Raw genomic sequence first — 23,812 nt, 5'->3', positions numbered from 1 at the left:
ATCAGCTCTTCTTATCCCCCAGCCCACTCCGCAAACCCAAGTCCTCCTGATCTGCTCCTCTTCTTAAACCCACAAGCCACTGCGAAACCCTGTGGCCTAGCTTCTAAGCACCTGTGCCTAGAATGCCTCCTGACTGGGTCTTCTGGCCGTTCAGCTGGCAAACCCATGTCTCCAAACCACAGGTGAAAAGGTAAGCTCCTCAAAGGCAGCGCCTGTGCAGATGTCCATCCTCACTGCATCTTCCCTATCCTCCCACCATGCCAAAGACAGACGCCCTTTACAGAGACAATACAGAGCCTGGATAAGCAGAGGAGAGAGAACACTGTGAAAGAACACTAAACTCTACAAGGAGCTTCAGGAAACAACAGGTAAGGCAATGGAAAGGCAGGTCAGGTAGGGAAGGAAAGCCGACCAAGAGCCAAAACCACAAGTGTCGTTTCTTAAAAACATTTAGAAGGAAAATGAAATCTGCACCCACTGTATTAAAACCCACCTGAGCGGAATCTGTGACGACAGCTTCAAAGCCCACATAAACCTGAGTATCACCCCATTCAGGCTGACAAAAGATGGACACAAAATTAATTTGTTAGGATGGGGGGAGATTTCTTTTCTCCAGTGGGATTTCCACTGCCACTTCAGTCCCCATTTCTCAGTGCCACACTAATCAGGCCCTTTCCAACAAAGTGATGTGCAGCTGGCTGCAGGGAGAGGGAGGCTGCTGGGGGCAGGGGGCGGGGGGAGCAGCAACAAGAGGGAGTGTGGCTCGGAGAGACTAGAGTGGGAAATGAAAATATTTGCTGAGTTCCTTAGACTTAAATTTGAAAATAGATGTCAAAACAAGAAGTGAGCCACATACTAACAAGTTGTTAGGTCAGTTTACCACCACCCTTGTCAGGCTCATCAGCAGGCTTTACCAGGCATGAGAGAAGGTGATGCTTCTGACGAGAGCCATCTGACAAGAGGCTCCGGGAACACGGAGAAGCTGTGCACTGTCACGCAGCGCTGCTTAGGTTTCCTCTCTGGCTGTTTTTATTTTGTTACACATTTAATTAAGAGCCTTCCCAGCAGTTACGGGAATCCTGCTTCGAAAAGGCGGCCACAGAGCTCTCCTCCCCCCGCCCCTGCCACCAGACATCTGACTCCTCCCTGCACTCTCGCTTCCAGAGCTTGGCTGGCCTTCACGAGCCAGACCCAAACCAGCCGCCAAAGTCTGCCCCAGTCATCTCTTCTGGAAGCCATGTGGCCTTAAGAATTCCATTCTGCCTAGCTGGGTCTACCAATTTGAGCGTCAGGTTTTAATTTGCCTTTGTTTTCTCACCTATAAAAGAGAGACACCACCTCCTACCCAAGAAGACAGGTAGGAGACTGAGAGACACATGGCATGTGCTCATTAACACGTTTAAAAATTGTACTTTATCACAGTCACTGCCACTTTCAAAAGGGTGTATTGTTTGTATCTGGTCCCTTAATTTCTTATTCCTGATTTGTTATACATGCATCACTCTTTTCCCTTCCTTTTTATACCCTTGCTCCTTGCTTGTACCATGAGCTACCTCGAGAGCAGAGACGGTGTCTCTATTTGTTTGCCTTCTCAGAGGCCCTGGCACTTATGCTGGGGGAACACACTTCAACCTTCTGTGCCTAAACAAGTTATGGATTTTAAGATTCTGCCAATCTAACTGGTTGTTTTTCCTTCATCTCCCAACTGATCTAATTTCTTCCGTTTAATGAAATTCTTTTGGCATCATAGAGTAGTAATGTTACAATAGAAATATCAACTAAGAAATAAGATCAGAAACATAAAACGTAGTTCTTGAAACTGATGTTAGCTGTCATTTTCACGTTTTCTTTTTTTCCTTTATTCCCTCACTCCCTTAGTAGTTAAAATAAAAAAGTGAAACAGATTCTCTCCAGGAGGTAAAGGAAAAGAGTAACCCAGAAACTGTGCTCATTAACATCTGATTTTCCTTTCACATGTGCTCTGACTCCCCAGCCCGATCCCTCTTATTGATGACAACAGTTCCATCAAGATGCAAAGCAGCCTCCTAAGTCACCAAGATTTGTCCAGGGCCCGCCATGCCAAGGCTTCCAATGCCAGCCATCCCCTCTCCTTGTCATGGAGAAACCGACCCCAAGCTTCGGAGGCCCAGCCAGATAGTCCCCAACATCATGGGCAGGAAAGCTCTCACATACGCATACAAGCACACGCCATTCACCCCTATCACAGAAGATGCTGAAATTGGGTGTTTGGGACATGAACACGCCAAAGAGAGAAAGCCACTGGGAGAGCGGGGGTCTCAGCTAACTAGAGAAACCAGGCCTCTGGCCTGGGCCACACGAGCCCTAGAACCCTGGGTGTCAGCCTGTACCCTGCCCCACCCCGGATACCGTCTCCTGTGTTGGAGCTCCCTCCCCAGGAGTCCCTTCTCACTTGAGTGCTCAGAGCTGCTCAGGATATGGAACGCTGTAAACCAGAGCAACAGCATTCTTCCTCCTCACCCTCTCCTCGGAACCGTCCCCTGACTCAGCTCTGCCTCCAGGCACAGCCCCTGTAAGTTCCCCAACAACGAGTGTCATGGGGAGCTCTGGAGCGTGTGGTACGCAGTCAGTGCACACACATGATCTCAGGCCTGGGGGAGACAGGTGTGCGGGCGAGTATGTGACCTGGGCCTGCTCTTCCTCCCGCCTCATCTAGAGGGTTGGGTCCAGTAGCAGGCTAGACAGCCACCCGGGTGCAGAACTTCACCTCAATGCCCAGCAAAAGGCATAAAAAGGATCTTGGTGAGAAAATAATGCCTGAATTGGAAGGAAATGTCACTCCAGAGCCATGGCTCCCCACCCCCACCAATACCCCATCCTATGCTCAAAAACTCACACACATACACACACAGAATGCTCGTTGCTGCCTTCAGTCACAAAGAACACAGAGGTATGGATCCTATCAGTGCTCAGCACACAGCGCCCCCCTACTGCCCAACCTCCACCCTGCTTTCGTTCCCTGGGGACTTTCTGAAGCCAGGTATCCATGAGGGTAGACAAGAGGCCGAAGTGTCAACCCAGCAAAGGAACTAGCTCTGTCTTCCAGAACTGGGACAAGACCAGGAGACAAAGGAGAAAAAGCAGTGGGGACAAGGGAGAAAAAGAGGAGGCTGGTGACCCGGCAGCAGCATCCCTCTCCCATCCCCACCCTGGGCTCTCTGTGGGATCATCAGGGCCTCGCATCCCACATGAGAGCCTAACATAGCATCATGGTTAGGAAGATGGACCTTGGAGCCAGGTTGCCTGGGTCTTAATTCTGGCTCTGTGTGTCCCTGGGCAAGATACTTAACCTCTCTGCGCCTGAATGTCTTCATCTATAAAATAGGAATAATAAGAGTCCCAAGGGTTAGTAAATGAGTTACTATTTCTAAAGCATTTAGAAGAGTAAATACTATGTACTTGGTTTAGAAGAAAATTAAAGACCCTCTTTTAACTCCTTTCTTTCAGGGCAGTAACGTGTAGCCCACAATAGGAAGAGCTCTCCTAGCACAGGTAAGAAGGCAACAGCAGGGCTGGAAAGGTCCATCCAGAGGCAGAAGGCAGAGCTCCCAGCCCTCGTTCTGCCCAGCCAGCCCCCAGATCCAAGACTGCCTGACCCAGCTGCCCTGTAGGTTTGGACATTTGAGACTGTAAAAGGCAAAACCTGGTCCCGCAGGTTCCAAGCCCTGTCAGCAAAGGAGTCCTGCTCATACTCACATGACTTTTAAGTCCCAGTCTCCACAGGTGACAAAAATTGACTTGACGTTTGGATCTAAGAGGCCTTCCTTCGCCATCCACTCATCGACCCTCTGAAAAGTACACAACAAGAACAGATGAGATTTTCCATTTTTTTTTTCCCTGAGTCTCTGAAGAGCCACAACAGTGAAACGCAGATAAGCTGCTTGTAATCAGAGCAGGAGAAAACTGTAATCTTATCCTACCACAGTTCCACTCTGGGCTCTCAGCCTTGGCTCAGAACTATGGAGGCCCTGGCAGGATGATCCCTGCAGGCAGATCCCACAAGCCCAAGTGCTAGAGGGGTGGTGGGGGGCAGGGTGCCCCTCCACTCTCCCGGTGCCTGGCAGCCTACCCTGGACAGGATAAGGACAGAAGCCAGTAGGTCAGTCCAAATACCTCTGGTCCTCAAACAAAGGTACTGCCTAGCACAGACACAGGTTGGCCTGGACCATGAGAACAGGCTGGAAGAGGCCCCCACGCAGGGAACTCCATAGGATCGTTTGCTTGTTTAGTCATTCCACCCTCCCACCAAATGTTTACTAACCAAATGTATTAATTTACTTATTCTCCAAACGAAGGTCAAGTTAACTTTCCCCAAGAGGCTAGCAGAAGAGGCTCCTCTGCCGGGCTGTAGCCCTATTCTGACAACTGGGAAAGCACAGCCTGCTCCAGTCGCTAGAAGTTCATCAACTGGTCCCAGAATCTGTATTTTTCTCCTCCTGGTTGGGGATTCAAATTCAGCAGAATCTTTTGAAGGCTGAGCTCAATTCCTAGACAGGGAAAGAAACTGCTCCTAAAGACATTTTAAGTCTTTCTTCCCCTTCATCCCTTGGATCCATTTTATTATTTGCACTCACACTGCAAGTACAAATATTAAAATCAGTATATAACGAGAGAATTATCATAAAGAATTCACGAAGCAGTGCCTACTTTTCAGAAGATCCCAGGCATGGGGCAAGAGTGCAGCAGATCACACCGCTGTGCCACTCACACAGGGGGATTATTTTTAAAGGCTATATCGCACAGTCGTTAGAAACTCGGGATTGAAAAATCAGACACATCTGGGTTCTAACCTTGGCTCTTCTATATCCTGGCTGTGTCACTGATGAGAAGTCATTTAAAAGTCATTTAACCCCTCTGAACTTCAGTTTCCTTCATCTATAAAACGAGGTGGGATGACTAACCTTACAGGGTTGTTTTGTGAATTATATGTGATAATGGATTAAGTGCCTACCTAAAAATAGACAGCAGGCTGGGAAGGGGAGGAAGACAGATCATCTTAATACAATGCAACAGAGGCATCAATGGAGAAGCACCCAGGATGCCATCGGACCAAGAAGAGGTGGAGGCCAGCCCCAGCTTTCACGGGGAAAGGCATCAGAAAGGCTGCATAAAGATGACTGAACTAGTGGCTGGGTGGCTGAGTTTGCCTGACAGCTTGGAACACAGGACAGGAGGCAAAGGCACAGACATTCTGCGTCTGAGCAACATTGTCTGTTTAAATTCTGCCTTTCCCACCAGACTATCAGCACCATGAAGGCAGGGGCTGTTAAGGTGTCTTATTCACTGTCCTAATCCCTAACCCAGCACAGTCCCTTCTCGATCTCTTGATTGAGATATGAGTAAGAAGTAATGTGACTGGAGTTCTGCAGTGACTGAAAGGAAGGGCAGGAAATGAGGCTGGGGGAGGCCAGACTGTGAAGGCCTTGTGTATGCAGCAGATAATAGAGAGCCCATGATAACCCTGGGCTTCCTGGATCCTCAGAGATGCTGGAGGTCTGGCCCAGCTGAAGCAGTCCTGGAGCAGGGCCGATGGTCCCATGCAGTTTCATGGCTACGGCAGCCCTACCTCCTGGGACATCAGGGCCAGACTCTGCAGACCCTCTTCACAGTCTGCACCCCAGAGCATCCTCTTCAGTGCAAGGGTCTCCCCGGCAGCTAAATTCTGGACGTTCCACTGCTGAATGTGTGTCTCCTGGGCCACTCTGGCCCCAGCCCTTGCACGGACACACACGCACACACACACATGCATGCACACATGCATCCTTTCCCTAGGGTCACCTAAAGAAAATTAGGTAGACATTACATAAGAAAAGAGGTAAGGCAAACCTGGAGCTCCCTAAGTCAGCTAATCTCGCTCCGGTTCACTGGCCTTAAATCCCCAAGGTAAGTGCCCCACCTGCTAGGGGGCTCCCCAACGCCCCAACTCCTGCACAGTGGTCCTGGAAAAGAGAGCAGGACAGGACAGGACTGTCAGGAGGCAACGCCCAGCAAGACCAGGCCTCTACCATGGGAAGCACTCACTGCTCCTTGGAAGCTTAGGGCCAAGGCCATTCACTCATGCAGCAGGTATTCAGTGAGCAGCTTCTGCTACAAGGCTGTCCAGGGAAGTCATGTGTTTGGAATCAAGCCTGTCCTTTTCCTTCCCTTCTCTGTTTGAATGGAGAGATGGCTGGAGGGACCACCAAGACAACCCGCAGTAGCCAGCCTTCCCGGCTACTGAAGGTGTGGAGGAGCCCAGTCTGAGACCGGCTAAGAACAAATGTGTTGAACAAACACCCATCTGGCCATCTGCTCAAGGCCTTGGTTAGGATGAGAACTAGCTCCTCAGCTCTTTAACCAGCTCAGGACTCATGGGAAAAAGCAGAGCCCAGTCTGGTCTCCTCGAGCCCCCAGAGACTCCCTCAATGCCAGCAATCTCCCCTCTTCACCCACAAAGTACACTGAGACTGGGTGAGACTCAGACTCCTCTGAGCACCCTGTTTCAGGGTTGGCTCGGGGTCAGCAGGAGGAAGCCTCCTGAAGACCAACCTCCCCCTCAACCAGCACCAGTCAGAAGAAAACTCCATAACCTCAACAGCCCTGGTTTGGTGCTGGCCCAGAAAAAGCATCTTCCTCCCAAGATCCCAGCCAGAGACACTCCAGGGAAAAGCTGCCTGTCCCCTGGCCTCGCTCTGGGACGCTGGCTGGAAGACAGGGATGGAAGGGTCCCCTCTTTCTCCTTGAGTCTGGTCTTGGACAGAGCAGTCCAGGCTGAGGAGACCCCTTAGTCATAGGGGTGAATCTCCCCACCCAAGAAGAGGGTCAGTGGGGCTGGGAGACACTTCAGGGCTCATCTTCTCCCAACCCTTCAAGAGCCTGACCATCCACAGAACCTGGGCCTGCATGCTCCCTGGGACCAGGAACATATTCGGCCACTGGGTGAGCCTAGACCTGTCTCTCTGGCCCTAGTTCCACCCTGAGGAGCCCCAGGAAACTCAGTCTGCATTTCTCTCCTCCATGGGACAGGCCCTCTGGGCTCAAGAAAAAGATCGTCCTCCCTCTCCCTGCCACCACCCTACTCCCTCCAGCGTAGGTGTGCTCTGCTGTCCTCCCAGACACACGGCTTGCTCCTGCGACGGGGCACAGCTTTGGGCGTGTTGCTCTTAAGGATAAATAAAGCACCTAATGCGATCCACAGGCTTTTTCGCCTCTCCCCTCCCCCTAGAGAAGGAAGGGGAGGGGGGCTCTCTCCCTCTCTGCAAACTCCAGGCCAGCGGGGGTGGGAGATGAGCTGAGGCCAAGCACGGCTTCCCGATTCCCTAGGCTGGAGCACGAGAAGCAGCGTCTTAACCTTTTCCAGCTCCCCAAGGAGAATATCCCAGAAGTGTGGTCTCTGCCAAGGGTTCTAAAGCCTTTAATTTGATTTTCCTCACATAGGCAATTGTTGTAATTATTCTGATTAGGAATCATTACCCAGTGCAGCCTCCGCACCCCTGACAGGCACAATGCATCCAGCGGCAAGCTGCAGTGGGGCAGGCGGGCCGGCCGCACCTCCTGGAGGAGCTGACAGCAAACAAAAGCCATCAATGGGGAGTTCTGGGTGAGTTAATGAAGTGCTCACATGCCACAAGAAGCCAACACTAAAGCTAAACAAAAACACCTCCAGTCCCCGGGGCCGCCCGCAGTGCCGCAGCTCGGCTCCCCTGCTCCCAGCGCAGGCTGCCCGAGTCACCGGAGCCACCGGCCAGCAACAGCCTCGGGCTGCGAGCAGGCGGGGCCTCCACCGACTCCCGGGGGCACGCGGACATCTTGTCAGTAACCCTGACAGGAACAGCTGGAGATGACAGATCAATGGTTCAATACTCTCAACAGCATGTCACTGATGTGACAGCAAATGTTATTCTAATCAAGCCATAATCATAGTCAAATTACATGGCTACATTCTCAGGAGGGGAGGGAGAGGAAGGTGGCAGGAAGGGGTCAGAGGTCAGGAATTAAAGGTCACTCAACCTACCTCCAGCACTTGCTGCAGGCTTGGCTGACCATCCACCATGGCTTGAATAATCCCGGTGAGCTGAAAGGAAAGAGAAATAGCCTATGGGTGGAAACCGGGGATGCAGGAACTCAAAGCTGGACTGGAGTCTTTTCTGTTTTCCTCCTTCTACAGTAAAAGCCTCTGACCTGCACAGCTGTAGGCTCCAAACCTGGCAGAAGCCTTGGGGATCACGTACCCCCACAACTTCCTGCCCCGAGATGCGGGTACATATCCACATAGGGAGCATGGGCTGGGTCTCAGACCTGTTTTCAGCTTTCATTTTGCAGAAAATACGACTTTACACATCTTTTGTATTCAGTAGGTGCAATAACTCCTCCCGAATTACTGTGCTAGTAGTCCGCCAGGCTCCTCTGTCATGGGGATTCTCCAGGCAAGAATACTGGAGTGGGCTGCCATGCCCTCCTCCAGGAAATCTTCCCAACCCAGGGATCAAATCCAGGTCTCCCACATTGCAGGCAGATTCTTTACCAGCTGAGCCATCAGGGAAGCTATCAAGGCTTTAGTTTTCATGTAGGCTGAGGGATCTTTCCAACCCAGGGATTGAACCCAGGTTTCCCGCGTTGCAGGTGAGTTCTTTACCGTCTGAGTCACCAAGGAAGCCCAAGAATACTAGAGTGGGTAGCCTATGCCTTCTCCAGGGGAACTTGCTGACCAGGGAATCAAACCAGGGTCTCCTGCACTGCAGGCAGATTCTTTAGCAGCTGAGCTACCTGGGAAGCCCAAGTAAATTCACCTCCAGGCTCCTCAGGAGTTCCTGCAGAACTCAGGGAATGCCCCCACATGGGACCAGGACCTCTAGTTCCAAGTCCCCCTTTCTCTGAGCCTCGGTGTCCAGCACTTCCCCCTCTGCACCAGTGAAGGGCCAGGGGGCCCCCCCCAGGCATCCACCCTTCACCCTGCATACCTGGGCCCTCGATACCGGCTGGGCAAGCAGGCAACTGGCACCTTCAGCAGAGGAAAAAGCCCACAAACCTAGCCTAGAGGATTTCTCACTCAAGGGCCTCTGCTCCACCCAGGTCAGGCCTAGGTTCAAACCAGCTTGGTGCTTTGGTCTGCTTTATTTTGAAGTGGAAAATATCCCTCAAGTACAGACTAGAGAGGCTGCCTGCAGGGCCTGCAGCAGGAGGCCCCTGCACAGACATGGACCCAGCTGGAAATCACCATGGCCGGCAGGCCCCCGGCCACTTCCAGACAAGAGTAGCATCTCAGGCCTGATTGGAAACTTCTCTTTTTTTTTAAGTGTGGGGGGTGGGGATTAAACTCCAATTAAACTATAATTATGTGTAATGAATACCAAATACCCAACTCACACAAACCGCTGGCTCTAAGAGGGAAGGTTATTTTCTCATAGCGACTTACACGGAATGGTAATACACACCTTTTAGGGAAGAAATTTTCATTTTAAGAACGCTGAGTTCCTCTAGGTGGGTTTCTGTAGTTCATCAAGTCATTATTAGGTGGTATTTTAAGGAAGTGTAAGGACACAGCCACTCTATTTTATATTCCAGAAACTGTTTTTATATTAATCTGTATTTTAATTGGGTAACAGCTGCTGCCTACAGACTTCCCATGGTCTAAAAGGAAAATAAATTAGAAAGATTAACTACACTGTTGTTTCGCGAGGCTTTAACCCACAGCATGCCCACCCGGCTGGCACTTCCACACCCTTTCCTTGCTTGGAAGACCAAAGGACTGCCCAGTAGAGGGAGGGCCTGAGCCAAAGAAAAGAAAAGGTGGTCCCTTGAGGGCTCGGGTGGGGATGGGGAAGAGCCCCAGGTTTGTGGCTTTCATCATGGAGCTCTGAGGCTTCTCCTTTCCTTCAGTCAGCATCTTCTGCTGGAGGGGCTGGGCCCCACTCAAGCAGGCAGGGATCCAGCAGTGAAGAAAGGCATGACAACCCTGCCACTGTGGAATCTGAGTTCTTCTTGGCAGCCCAGTCCTGGCCCAATCCAGTCAGCACCCAGAGCCACACTGAGCAGGCAGGGCCCTGTGTTTTGTCTTGGCAAGGTCTGGACCAGGCCTGTTGCCAACTCCAGGTCCCACAGCCAGATGACTGGTTGCGCCCACTACTGCCCTTTCTCGCCCAGCTTCTCTCCTGCTAGGTTCTCCTAGGGCTGAGTCACATCCCCAAACCTGGCGCTGGGGCTTTGGATCAGGACAATCCTGGAAAAGAAGGCGCACAGCCACTTGTCAGGGAAAGCCCCAGGGTCTGCACAGTCTCGTGTCCAGTCTGAGTTTCCTGGGGCAAGGTTAGGTCTCCTCCTCTTGGCTCCCACCAAGTGTCACTCAGATGAACTCTGAAGGGCTTCCAGAAACTCCCTCTTACACAGGAGACCAACAGCATCCTTGCCAAGAACCCTCGCTCCTTGGAAATGGGACTGAGGTCAGCACCTGCCCTAGGTCCCAGGAAAAGTACTACATCGAAAACAACAACCGAGGCGCTGACCTGCGGGATCTCTCACCAAAGACTAGGCCCGCCTCCTGTCACCATGGGGTGCAGAGGTGCAGATGGCCTCCAGGATTCTAGGGCTTTCTCACACTCCCCCGCAGTGGTCAGCAATCCTAGAATCATCAGCCTGGGAGGAGCCTAGTGAACTTGGCTTCCTCCCTCTCTCCATGCTTCCCAAACCGCCTGTGGTCCAAAGCATGGCTTACAGCTTATAGCTAAGGGACTTGAACTCAAGCCCCAGAGACACAGGGGCTTGAGATCCTTCCAGGAACAGGCCTCACTCCCCTGCATTAACGCCTCCCAACAATGGACCACATCTGATCAGCTCTGTCAAGGCACTCGATGAAGATGGTGGAGGGTGAAATTTAAGAAGTCAATCCCCATACCTGATACCGACAACCTATAAGACATACCAGAAACTGTGAGGAAGACAGAAAATATAATAAAATACTACTGGGAAGTGATACCTTAGGCCTAACCTAAATCTTTCACGCTGCTGTTTAAGTCCATTCCCACTTGGGTTAATATATGTTTGTAAAAAGCTTTCACATCCTCACAATGAAAGGTACTAGAGCAAAGCCAAGTATTTATTAAGCTGAGAACCAGGGCTCACAGGCTAAACAGAGCTCAGAGACCTTAACCACTTAAAGCAGGAGAGGTGAGAGGAAGGATTAATGTGTGCTCTGTGGCTCCTTTCACTGAGGGATTACAGATTAACTCCCGCTTCCCCAGACTCAGAAACCACAAGGCGAGGGGCTTCTGACCCTGACTGATAACGTGACTGGTGACTGAGATCCCTTACCCGCACCAGAGCTCAGTCTGGGGACGAGTGGGCTTCCTCGTTCGTAAATACGGGCAACTACAGAACGCAGCCCTGGATGCTCGCTGCCAATAGCATGTCAGCATCCAGTGCTTTCTCCCTTCACAGTTTATCTCCAGCACAATCGTATTCTGACACCAAGACAGTTTGTTGATTAAATAAGCACTTGTCTCTGGTGTGCAATCTGATAATCAGACCCACTCTTTCTCCTCAGACAAAGAGACCAATAAATCTCACCCTTTACAAGTACAGGTGTAAGACAAAGCCCTTTACTGGCATTTAGCAAAATGGGTATTTTTTCCTAGTTTGTTTTTTTTTTTCCACAGTGACAACAATAACAAAAAGGACTGCACGTGGTCAGGGACTGTGCAGCAACCCAGCTGCTACAGGCAGAGATGTAATGAGCTGGAGTGGATTCTAGAGGTGGTAGGAAAGGGCTTGAGAAGGAAGAAAACACACCCCCATCCTGTTTCTGTCAGAACATCTCCAGGAAGCCTATCAACTGGGACTAAGAAAGGACCTCAAGAAGGCTAATGACATGTTCATCACTCAGAGCAGTGAGAGTGTCTGCATGCGGGCTGCAGATTCACTCAAGGCAGAACCCCTCTTCTGGCTGTCCAGCACGGAGCCTGTCTCTCTCCTAACACAAGCATGTGCTTGTGCATGCACACACATGGCCAGGGTTCTTAAAAACAAAACTTCTGGTCCAAGAGAGAAAATCCTCCCGGAGGACCTGCTTAGAAAAGTCTGGAGGTTTGGGGTTGTTCCTCAGCCTTACCAGTGAAAGATTCCTTGTGGCTGGAATGATCTCACTGCCCCCCGCCCCGTCCACAAAGGCACATTCTGCCAGACTGGATGAGGTCGCAGAAGGACGGCCCCATTCTGTGTCCGTGCCTCCCTTGGCATTATAGTCCATCTAGACAGGGCGATATCTAGATGACCTGAGGTTTTCCAAAGAAGACGTTACTTACTCAAAAGAGCAGTGAGCAGTACAGCTACTTTGCGGGGAGGCAGGCTGTGGTAGAAAAACTCCTTGACACCAGCCACTTGAGGAACATGGATTTTTACTTGGTGCCAGGCCCTAAGGATAGGACCGTCAGGGATCACATCTGGTTTCTGCCATCAAGGAGCTCACAGTCTAGTGGGGAGATGGACAAATGACTGCAGTATAATGTATCTGACTGTGCTATGCCGGGTTGAGCACGGCCCAGCCTGGGCTCAGTGAAGGTTTCCCAGAGAAGGTGACCCTGAGCAGAGTGCTGGAGGACAAGCAGGAGGGCAGGCGGGTACACAGGCAGAAGGACCATCGCGTGTAGAGGCAGACTGAGAAAAGTGAGGGGGAGATGAAGCAGGGAGATCTGAGGCTGGATGAAAAAGCAGGGACCAGGCCAGGGGGAGTTCTGAGCTCTGGGAGCCTGAGAGAGGATGGCAGAATCCATGCCTACAGCACAGTCACAGCCTCGCTTCAGAGCAGGCTTCATAAGGAGGATCCAATGCCACCAAGCCTGCTACCCTCCAAATTATGTATGCGTGTCCTTCGGTGAGACTTTCCAGAAAAAAGAAACATTTCTCATCAGAGTCTTGCAATCCCTTCTCCTCTCCCTCAAAAGAGAAGCAGTACCAACTTTGCTCTGAAAAACCCCTGTTTCCCAATATCCTCAAGCATCCACTCCTGCCCAGAGCTGAGCTCCAGCAATGTTCCATCCCATCCCTAAACAAGTACCAGCTTCCCCCAATTTAGGCCTGCCTGTCGATGTCAGGCAGTGAGCTGGAACTGGAGGCCCCAAGGGGGAGGCCGCACACAGAAAGGAGGAAGGAAAAGATAAGGGGACACTACACTTTCAGGCCAGTGGAGGGCTCAAGAACCTGGCTAGTTTCAGGAAAGTCTTCCCTTCCCTTCCCATAAGGAAGGGGATTTTCATCATCATTAAAGTGACGATTTTTTCCCAAAGAGGGAAACAGGACAGATTAGCGCCCCCTAGTGGTACAGGTAATTCCCAGGGGAATGAGGGGAGAAAAGGTGTCCCAGTGGAAACAAGAGCCGCATCATCATTGGTTGGAACAACAAAAGGCTTGAGAGACTAGACTCCTTGGCAGAAGGATACCTACAACAAAAGGCCCACCTGGGGCACTGGCATCAAGGCCAGGAGCCCAAGACCTCATATCTGGGCTAAGTCAGTATCAGAGACCATTGAGCTCCCCAACCAGCACAGGCAGGCACTTCCCCAAACCCCACCACACCAAAGGGATTGTTTGGGGATTACTTGAGAACTTCTGTCCTCCTGATTCACTCATACGGAGAAAGCAGGTCCCTGGATGATGGCACCAAGTCTCTAACGTACTCTCACCACAAATGCTAGTTGTTCAGTCGCAAAATCATGTCCAACTCCTTGCAACCCCATGACCTGCAGCATGCTGGGCTTCCCCATCCTTCATTATCTCCCAGAGTTTGCTCAAACTCAGGTCCATTGAGTTAGTGATGCTATCTCATCCTCTGCTGCCCTCTTCTCCTCTTGCCCTCAATCTTTTCCCAGCATCAGCTTCTTTTCAAATGAGTCAGTTTTTCACATCAGGTGGCCAAAGGATTGGAGCTTCAGCTTCAGCATCAGTCCTTCCAATGAATATTCAGGGTTGATTTTCTTTAGGATTGACTGGTTTGAGCTCCTTGCTTTCACGTTTTCCCAGGATCTCTGCTACCACACACTCTTGGCCCATGATTCTACCACCCCAGCACAGAGCACGTAACACGATGCAGCACAGGGAAAAGCAGCCACAGAAGGCTTCTTCATACAGTCCTGAGAGTCAAACTCTTCCAGGGCGCCTCCTCTCTGCCAATGGTTCTTCTGAGCCCCTAGCAAGCGCCAAGATCTCAGTCCCAGTTTCAAAATCCATAAAATGGGGCCACACTAACCTCTTGGCAAGGTGCACAAGTACAGAAGCAGCCTAGGATAAGGATAAAGACATCTCCGCCTTGGCCAGGCTGTCCTCATTCCCCACCTGGACTGCCCATCTCTTTCCTTAGTGATAGCGCTGTGCTTCCCACAAATTCCATCAATGCTTCACAGAGCACCACTTCATTCAAGGACAGAAAATCATCACCAGACAGCTAAGAAAGCCTCAACATAACCAAGAAGCTGAAATCTTCACCTCCTGCCAAGGACCCTAGGGGGAAATGGAACTGAAAAGAAGCTGAACCCCAGAGGTACCACCCCACTTCTAGACTCCAAGTTCCTGGTTTACCAGGAAAGGTTGGGATGATGAGGAAGGGAAAGTGTCAGGGAAACCGGGAAGAGTGAATCACTACTCTCCCTGGGTTCCCCGATGACCACAGTGATCCAAGGGGAGTGGCAGACTTTGTAAAAAGCCAACTGCTGGGCCCAATGTGTACCTGCCTTAACCACTGAGAAGACCTATGCTTTCCCTCAGCAGCCAGTATAGAGCACCAACGATCCCCAAGCTCCTGTCCCAGCAGCGCCTGCCGCTAGCCAGGGCCCTTACCTCTGTACAGAAGGGAGTAAGCTGTGGATGGACTACGGGCTGGACATACATGTGAAAGGTAGACTCAATCTCCATGGTCCGGCCATTTAGCTTCAGGATGGGGAACTCGATGATTTCCTGGAATGGCAAAGGCACAGAAAAGGAAGAATCAGTTGTTTTTTTCTAAACTAACCATCTCAGAGAACTCTGAATCAAGAATGGGGGAGTGTTTTGGACTAATTAGCTCCTGCCAGGTCAAACTGAAGACTTTGAGTGAGAAGATGCCAGCTCAGTTATAATCTTGACCCTCCCACAGTTAACATTCTCACAGGTTCCAGGGACCCGACACACACTCCACCCTCACTGTCTCTGGGAAGGGGAAGGAGACAGTGGGAGCATCTGGCCCGGTTTCCCCCACCCCTGGTTCTCCAGCAGGGGTCTGCTCACTCCAGCCCCTAAAAGGAGAACCCCCTTCCTCCTGCTTGGGTCCCTTCCCTGGAAGGGGCCTAAGTCTCTAGCCACATAGATAACCAGCCATCAGACTAATGCACAGACCTCTGTGCATGAAGTTTAAACAGAGCCAATGAGTTTCGTTAGCTTTTACAAAAAGAAAAAAAAAAGAGAGAGAGGGAGATAGGCAATAAATAAAGTCAAAGGAACCAAAGACGATACTGAAGAGAAGGAGAAACCTGAGTAAGAGTATTAAGAGCTAGTGCCTCCCACCTTTCTCTCAGGCAGCACATCCACCCATCAGCATCCCCCCGCCCAGCCCAATCGCTTAGCCAGCCCTTCCCAGTCCGCGGGAACGTAATGGAAGAGAACGAGGAGGAGTGACAATTTGTTTGGTGTCTCTAAGATTAATTTGTCTGCGTTATTTAATAGAGATGCACAGCACCAAGGTCCTGGTGTGCAAACAGGCTTGCAGCATGCCGACTGTGCAGCCCGCTTCATACATCGCTCCTGGGAAGGGAGGAACACGCCAGAGTGGGGGGAGAGGGCCGGAGAGAGCACGCACGCGCCGGAGAGACGAGGGGAAGCCAGGAGAGAGAATAAAAAAAATTATTGCTTTTTAATATTCAAAAACAGTTTGCAAAATTTAATCAAAGCAGAGGAAAAGCTAACATTTTTACCACTTTGACATTTTTATTAGTGCTTTCATAAATTTTTAAAACATGAATGGAATTAGTTTACAACACACACACACACAAAAACTGCCCTGAAAACATCTGGAAGAGACAAATAGGAAATAATAAAAAAAATAAATAAAAGCAAAATCCTCCAAGTAAAATTAGCATGTGAAAGAGGCCTCCACTGCAGAGACAGGAGCGGGGCTTTGCCCACTCAGTGGCCCCCGCAGTCAGCTCCAGTGGCATCCTTTCCCCAGGTCACCCATTCTGCTGAGGACCTTTCCAGCATCACTAAAATCAAGGCAAATTGGTTCTCTCCAGGGACAGCCCAGAGACACAACACAGAAGCCGCTGACACTTGACTGCATTCAGGAAATGGATGAGTGGGGAAACGGAAGGAGAAATGGCCTGTCTCCCTGATATTCCAGGGCAGCCTGGTGTCTCCCCACCAAACACACCTGCTCTATGGGATTCGTTTTTCAAGCATCTTTATCCAACAGATCACAGCAGGACTGAAGACCAAACCAAGGCAGCCAGATTTCATGACAGAGAAATTCAAAGCTTCTGGCTGCCTGAGCTCCCTGGGCTGCCCCAAGGATGGGGAAGCTGTCAGGAGCCCCTAGAGACAGGAAGGGTGGAAAAACTAAGACTGAGGCGGAGACGGGGCAGAGAGGAGGCCCAGGCTGCTGCTTAAACTGAGCGGTGCCTCTCCTCCCAGAGTACCACAAGGTAGGCCAGAGAGGAGAGCTTGGCTCTGAAAAACAAAACACACACACACAAAGTACACACCAATCCCCTTGAAAAATCAGATACCTAGTAATCCAAGCTCTAACTCTGAGGTGGGGCTCATCTGAGTTAGGCTCATTTCTGATATATCCTTCCTCTGCCACTAAGTAGAAGAAACACTTCCCCAATGGAAAGACCTCCACAGCCTGGTGGGTTTGGCAGCCCTGGTGTCTAAGGAAACAAATACAGCCAGCTCCTCACTAACAATGTTAGCTGGGCCCACAATGAAATTTAACCTGTGACACAACTGTACTTTTCATTTAAACTTTCATTTGGAGAGAAGCAGTGTTTGGAGACCTGCAGTTTGTCCTGCTAATAAAGACAAGTGTTGGGACCTTTAAGGATGCCATTCATCTCTGGCTTTTATTAAATTCAATTTTCTTAAGCCCATGATACATTATGAAATTAGGAGTTGACATTCCTCTGGAAACAAAAATATCTATCAAACATAAATAGAAAAAAACCCCTCTATTACCAAGAATTTATGGCTTAAAGTTGATCTCTTTCCACTTTTTTACAAGCAGATGGTTTGTTTTAGAGATCTGAAATGTTATTATAGATCTAGAATTTTATTAGTATTTATTGTAAAATAGTAAGCGCTTCAGCTCCCGCTCTGACCAGGACCGAGTCAGCATTCCCAGTAGATACTCTTAACACTTGGCCTTCGGGTTTCCCTACTACAGCTCAATCCTTCCTGCCACTGGCTTCCTCACCCCTGGGGAAATGGAGCCAACCTAAGTGCTCACACTCAAAATCACCCTCCCAGAGAGGGGGAACAAGTCAGCCTTGGCTCTGTATGAAGAGAGGTAACCCCTCTGAAATGTCTGCGGGCCAGCATGCAGCAGATTGGACCTATCCTAAACACCTCTCCAACGTTGTTTGGCCATCAGCCAAGCCTTCTCTCCAAGACCAAGAACAAGGCCAATCTCAGAACATGACTTTGCAGGAGTCTTACCTCAGCACCACCCTCAGCTACTGTAACAAGGACCTTACACACTGGCATATTCTTTTGAGTCATGGAAGATGCAAAAGAGGAACTTCTGATAGAAGACCCTTTGGGGAGTTAGAACAAAAAGGACCTCACTTAGCTACTTCTAACCTTTCCATATTGCCCAGACAAGCCCAGAACCTCAAAGCACTGTTCTCAACAGCCCATTCATGGAAGAGGAGCCCCAGTCTGTACCAGCTGACAAAACTCTGCAGCCTGTACACCTGCGGTAGGCCAACCACTTCACAAGTCTTCAGCTGATAATGATCAGGGAGGGAACCCCAAAGCTATAGGCTGATCACATTCATCCCACCCAAAGCTTATGAAGATGTCCCTAAGTGCCAACTTCTAGGGGTAGCTGTTCGGATCATGAACCTGTTATTCTGCCTTTCCTCCTTTGCCCTCCCTCAATTTCCTCATTCCCCTTGGACAAAGTTTTTTAAAAAGGAACAGTTGAGTGTCTGCTTGTGTAAAGGCAGCACCATGAAGGAAAGAAGAACTGGTTTGTATTTAACAGCCCTCTTTTCCAGCCCTAATAGTAATTTCACAATCCCTTACTTCTGTATGATGTCTGCATCCAATCAAACTACATGAGCATCTACTCTGTACAGGACCCTGGTCAGGTGTGGTAGTGTGATTTAGAGATAAGATGTGGTCTGCTTTGGAGAAGTACATGAACCAGAGAGCAAAAAAGCAAATGATGAACAATGCACTACAAGAAGTATTTTAATGGAGCAACATACCCAGGGTTATGCTCTTTATTATACGTTTTCAAATACATTTTCTCATCTTACCCTTTTTAATCCTGGAAGGTGAGTCGTATTGTCATCATCATCAGGTCATAAACCAATACTATTAAGCACCTGCTATTTACCAGGCAGGGGCTGGGTATAGACACAAAGGCAAATACAATGCGATGTGTCTCCTCTCTCCGAAGTGCTGGGAGCCTGGGCAAGGGGTAGTGAGGAGCTGGCCCCAACACCTTCAGAGACAAACACAACATGGAATCATTTCATTCTTTCCATTTATTGCTTACTATATGGCAGACAGTTAGAACTGGCCATGGAACAAGAGACTGGTTCCAAATTGGGAAGGAGTAAGCCAAGGCTGTATATTGTCACCTGGCTTATTTAACTTCCATGAAGAATACATCATGCAAAATGCTGGGCTGGATGAGCACAAGCTGGAATCAAGATTGCCGGGAGAAATATCAATAACCTCAGATATGCAGATGACACCACCCTTATGGCAGAAAGTGAAAAAGAACTAAAGAGCCTCTTGATGAAGGTGAAAGAGGAGAGAGAAAAAGCTGACTTAAAAGTCCACATTCAAAAAACGAAGATCATGCATCCAGTCCCATCACTTCATGGCAAATCAATGGGGAAACAATGGAAACAGTGACAGACTGTATTTTCTTGGGCTTCAAAATCACTGCAGACGGTGACTGCAGCCATGAAATTAAAAGATGCTTGCTTCTTGGAAGAAAAGCTATGACAAACCTAGACAGCACATTAAAAAGCAGAGACATTACATTGGCGACAAAGGTCCTTCTAGTCAAAGCTACGGTTTTTCCAGTAGTCATGTGTGGATATGACAGTAGAACTATAAAGAAAGCTGAGTGCTGAAGAACTGATGCTTTTGAACTGTGGTGTTGGAGAAGACGCTTGAGAGTCCCTAGGACTGCAAGGAGATCCAACCAGTCAATCCTAAAGGAAATCAGTCCTGAATATTCACTGGAAGGACTGAGGCTGAAGCTGAAGCTCCAATACTTTGGCCATCTGATGGGAAGAACAAACTCATTAGAAAAGACCCTGATGCTTGGAAAGATTGAAGGCAGGAGGACAAGGGGACAACAGAGGATGAGATGGTTGGATGACATCAGTGACTCAATTGACATGAGTTTGAACAAGCTCTAGGAGATGGTGAAGGACAGGGAAGCTGCAGTCCACGGGGTTGCAAAGAGTCGGACACGACTGAGTGACTGAACAACAACAGCGGTGGCAGACACTCTGCTAAATGGGCAACAGGAATGACGACATTGAATCTACCTAACAACTCATGAAATGGGAATCCTTATTAGGCCTATTTTACAGGATAACTAAGACCCCAAAAGCAGTTGTCACTTGCTCAAGTTTGCACTGCTAGTTAGGGACAGAGCTGGGACTCCAAATGGGGAAAATGAGACTTAAAGACAGTAGGACTGCTGCTGCTGCTGCTGCTAAGTCACTTCAGTCGTGTCCGACTCTGTGTGACCCCATAGGCGGCAGCACACCAGGCTCCCCCGTCCCTGGGATTCTCCAGGCAAGAACACTGGAGTGGATTGCCATTTCCTTTTCCAATGCATGAAAGTGAAAAAATAAAGTGAAGTCGCTCAGTCGTGTCTGACTCCTAGCGACCCCATGGACTGCAGCCTACCAGGCCCTTCTGTCCATGGGATTTTCCAGGCAAGAGTACTGGAGTGGGGTGCCATTGCCTTCTCTGAAAGACAGTAGGACTAATAGCTCTCAAAATCTGAAGGGTCAAGAAAGATCTGATTCTTTTAGTCTGAAAGACTGTCTTTAAGGAGCTCAGTGCTCTATCTCCTAAGAAGAAAGACTGTTCTTGAGTTATAAGAGCAGTGAACGTGAACCATCCAGGCAGAAAGTCCTGCAGGATTCCAACTGAAAAGCCTCCAGTACAGCTGCAGGGACACACAGTGCTGGGCTCCGTGCTCAGGGAGGGTGAGAACTACGAGCCTTCAGTCTGCATCTCTAGCACCCAGGTCTGCTCCAGCACACAGACCCCACTCTCAGCTTTTGGTAAATAAACACATAAAGGGGCTGATAAATAGCAAGAGAGAAGCCAAGAGCGTGCCTCTAACAGGAAAATTCTGTTTTCACAGAGTTCTCCATAGGACCAGAGAGGTGAAGTGACCTACCTAAGGTGACAAGATGGGAGGTGGCAGAGCCAGGCTGCAAAGAACTTTCTACCAGATCCCCTGCCTCTCATCTCCCAGCCTCCCTCAACTGCTACAAACCACCAACGTCCCAGTTTCTGTGTGCCTGGGACCACAGATTCCTGGAGCAGTAATCTGCTAAAATTAGGACAGCTGGTCACCCTACACCATCCACCGCTACCTGTGCTACTAGGTTGTCCAAGGGCAGAGCACCACAACCCCAAAAGCTGGTCTGCTGATGATGGATGGGAACCAGCCACATCTTGACAACTAAGCACAAAAGCCTTAGAACTTGGATTTCTCAAAGTACCCATGGTTCCAAACCTATTGTATCTGCTGTCTCACTCAATAAAATGCCAGCTGTAAGTATTTTTTAAAAGGGGAAGGAAGACAGAGAGATAAAAAGGAAGCACCAAGCAAATATTCTTTTATCTTTTTGAGTAGAAGTTTCAGTTGGAGCAAAGATTTCAAATGCAGCTACTTTCTAATTGCTTGAGTAGGAACCCCAGTGATTCTCTTAATAAACTGAAGACAAAACTGCAACAGCATTTCAAATGAAACTTCACATGAAATTTCATACCCACAATCAGTAGATTATAAGAAATAAATGTGTAGGTTGCTTTCAGGGTATTCAAACTCCCTTAAGCTAAAGTGTCTGCAGTGATAAGATTATATTCAAAGATACAACAACAAAAGGATTTTAAGCAGAAGGACTTTGGGTTAGGCATTTTTTGACAGTGGGACAGAGGGTTTAAAAGTGTGGCATTCTTACAGACCTTTTCTCCAAAGCACAGATTCTTCTTTGCCCTGAGCCAATCTTTCTATGGTCCTCTCTGAAACGAGCAGGTCATTTTTCATGGCTCCCCCTTCTCAATCTAGGAACTGGCATTCCCTCAGTTTACAACTAATCTATGCCTTCTCTCCACCCACTGATTCAAAGTCCAAAACGTGTGCAGTCCTGCAGAGAAAGGTTTGACAAAATCCAAAAGCAACATCATCACACGACAAGGCAGAAAAAGTCGTACCTAGTGAAAACATGAATTTTATCCAGACAGAGATTTTTGGATAAAAGTTTCATGCAAAGGCAAGACCTTTCTCCAAGGGATCAAGGAGCCTCTTGACCACAGGGAAGAGGGGAAGTTGAGAGGGAGAAGGGAGAACTGCAGGCTGTGCTGGGTAACGAAGGGACCGTAGTTGACTTAACAGTTTCTCCTTTGGGGGGAAAAAAAAGACATTTTATGCACAAGGAGCTTATTTCTTAAACAAACACTCGTGGTTTTGATTTACACCACAGCCTGCTCCTAAATAATTTATGGCGGGTTAAATTTATTGCCGAGCCCTGGCTGGCTGCAAATTCGAATTGCCAAATAATTAGATTTTAGGGCAAAGCTTATAAATTACCCGTCGATTTGTCCGGACTTGTTTGTCAGTTGCTTTGTGCTTCAGGTCATCTTTGGCATTTGGCTGTTTGGGTTTTAATTGCTGATTTACACTTTGACAGATGAGAGCTGATGCTCGAAGTTTCAGGACAAGGAAGGGTAAAAAATTGAAGCTGTACAAGGCTGATTTTTCACCTACACGTCCGTCTTCACCCATTCCCATAGACCCCAAAGCAATTAAAATATAGAAAAGAGGCTGAAAATAGAGACTGCTGTTCTTTACAGGGGGGAGGGGGTGCAAACTGAATTATAATTCAGATTTTACTGAAATCTGAATTTTTAAAAGTATATAATACCAATAAATGAAGGAGACCAAAGATCTTAGAAACTACATCCTCACCCAGGGGTGTACAAGCTGGTGTCTACACACACATGACTCTGAATCAGCCTCAGTTCAAACATCTTCAGATACTCAATTGTAAATAACTTCTGATGTTAGTGGCCTCTGTGAAGCTGACCCTTCCGGGCAGCAAACCACCAAATTATTTCTTTGCAGCTACCTGTATACCTACATTTGTCAGGGAATTAATTTAAACAAATCTCAGGTTGTGTGCAGGAGAGGTCCCCCAGGGGCAGCAGTCCAGGAGGGCATGGAAGTGGAAGGGCGCCAAATTCAACTTACCATTCTAATGGAGGGAAAAAACCTCTTTGGATAGTGCTGTGGCTCCGTCTACATGTTGATAGAGGACCTGCAGGCTCGCTTTATGCTCCCCAGAGAAGGAGGGCCGGCCTCCCAGCCACCTGCTGTACCCCAATAGCTTACTATGAGGCCATGAGTCAAAATAACATTAGCAGTAATTCTCCTAACAAGAGCTGACACATATAGCTATTACATGCCAGGCACAGTTCTAAGCTCTTATATTTTATCCTCCCAATAGTCCTATAAGATTGGTACTATCATTAATCCCATTTTGCCAGTAATGCCAACTGAGGCATACCAAGTACAAGTAACTCACTCAAGGCAGGTCACACTGCACCACACAATGGTGGCGGACACCAGGCTCAGATCCAGAGGGTCCGTTTCTGGAGTCCGTGCTCCTCAGCACTCTGCTATACTGCTCCTCACAGAACAGCCTCTGCCTCAGTTCGCCTCACTTTGAGGGGAGGTTGAGCGTCCACATTCTGGCACCAGGGCACACGCTGCAGCCAAAGCCTGTTCAGTTAATCCCCCCATAGGGTGGGGAAAGTTATGTAACACAAAAGATGAATCAGAGGCTTGGTTTGACAAAGTCCTTTTTTTCCAATCAATGAAAATATTGCACTGAAGACCCACTAGCCAGGAGTGAAGAGGTGGGGCTGAGTAACAGGTGATCAAGACAGACCAGGCCCACTCAGGCAGAAAGTGGGCTCTGGCCAGGCAACTAGGAGAGAAGCCCAGAGAGGCCAGTTGGGCTTCAGGAAGCCTTGCACAGTAATCCCCACTCACAGTCCCAGGGCCCGCTAGTCTCTTCACAGAAGACAGCATCCCCCAGGGGAGCTTCATAGATCCCCTGCTCTCTGTGTGTGCCCGACAGCCAGATGCCAGGCCAGGGAAACAGTTGTGCTGCCATGACGGCAGATTTTCAAAATCACTGACCAGTAAGCAAGCGACACAGACTGACATCTTGTCCACACTGCCTGAACACTTCTCTCGCACACTGGCTCATAGGAATCCACATCTCCATAAGGCAGGCATCACTGCCCTATTTTATAGACGAGAAAGCTAAGGTGGTCAGTG

The 23,812-nt window shown here is 49.1% G+C and overlaps 1 protein-coding gene across 10 annotated transcripts in view; it reads right to left on the bottom strand.

Annotated features, from left to right (window-relative positions):
* The window catches only part of ERI3 (ERI1 exoribonuclease family member 3), a 131,273-nt gene that overhangs the window by 81,949 nt on the left and 25,512 nt on the right, over positions 1 to 23,812 (bottom strand). For all 10 annotated transcript variants that reach the window (XM_061412169.1, XM_061412163.1, XM_061412166.1 and 7 more), the window contains 3 exons: positions 14,842 to 14,958; positions 8,033 to 8,092; positions 3,736 to 3,827 (listed from right to left, as the gene is read on the bottom strand). In XM_061412169.1, coding sequence (XP_061268153.1) covers positions 3,736 to 3,827; positions 8,033 to 8,092; positions 14,842 to 14,916 — 227 coding nt within the window. In that variant the 5' untranslated portion in view covers positions 14,917 to 14,958. The remainder of the gene's footprint in view (positions 1 to 3,735; positions 3,828 to 8,032; positions 8,093 to 14,841; positions 14,959 to 23,812) is intronic.

The sequence above is a fragment of the Bos javanicus genome, chromosome 3 (assembly GCF_032452875.1).
Source record: "Bos javanicus breed banteng chromosome 3, ARS-OSU_banteng_1.0, whole genome shotgun sequence".
NCBI classification, from domain to species: domain Eukaryota; kingdom Metazoa; phylum Chordata; class Mammalia; order Artiodactyla; family Bovidae; genus Bos; species Bos javanicus.
Note: the sequence above shows the minus strand (reverse complement) of the source record. Positions and strands in the feature narration are given on the sequence as shown.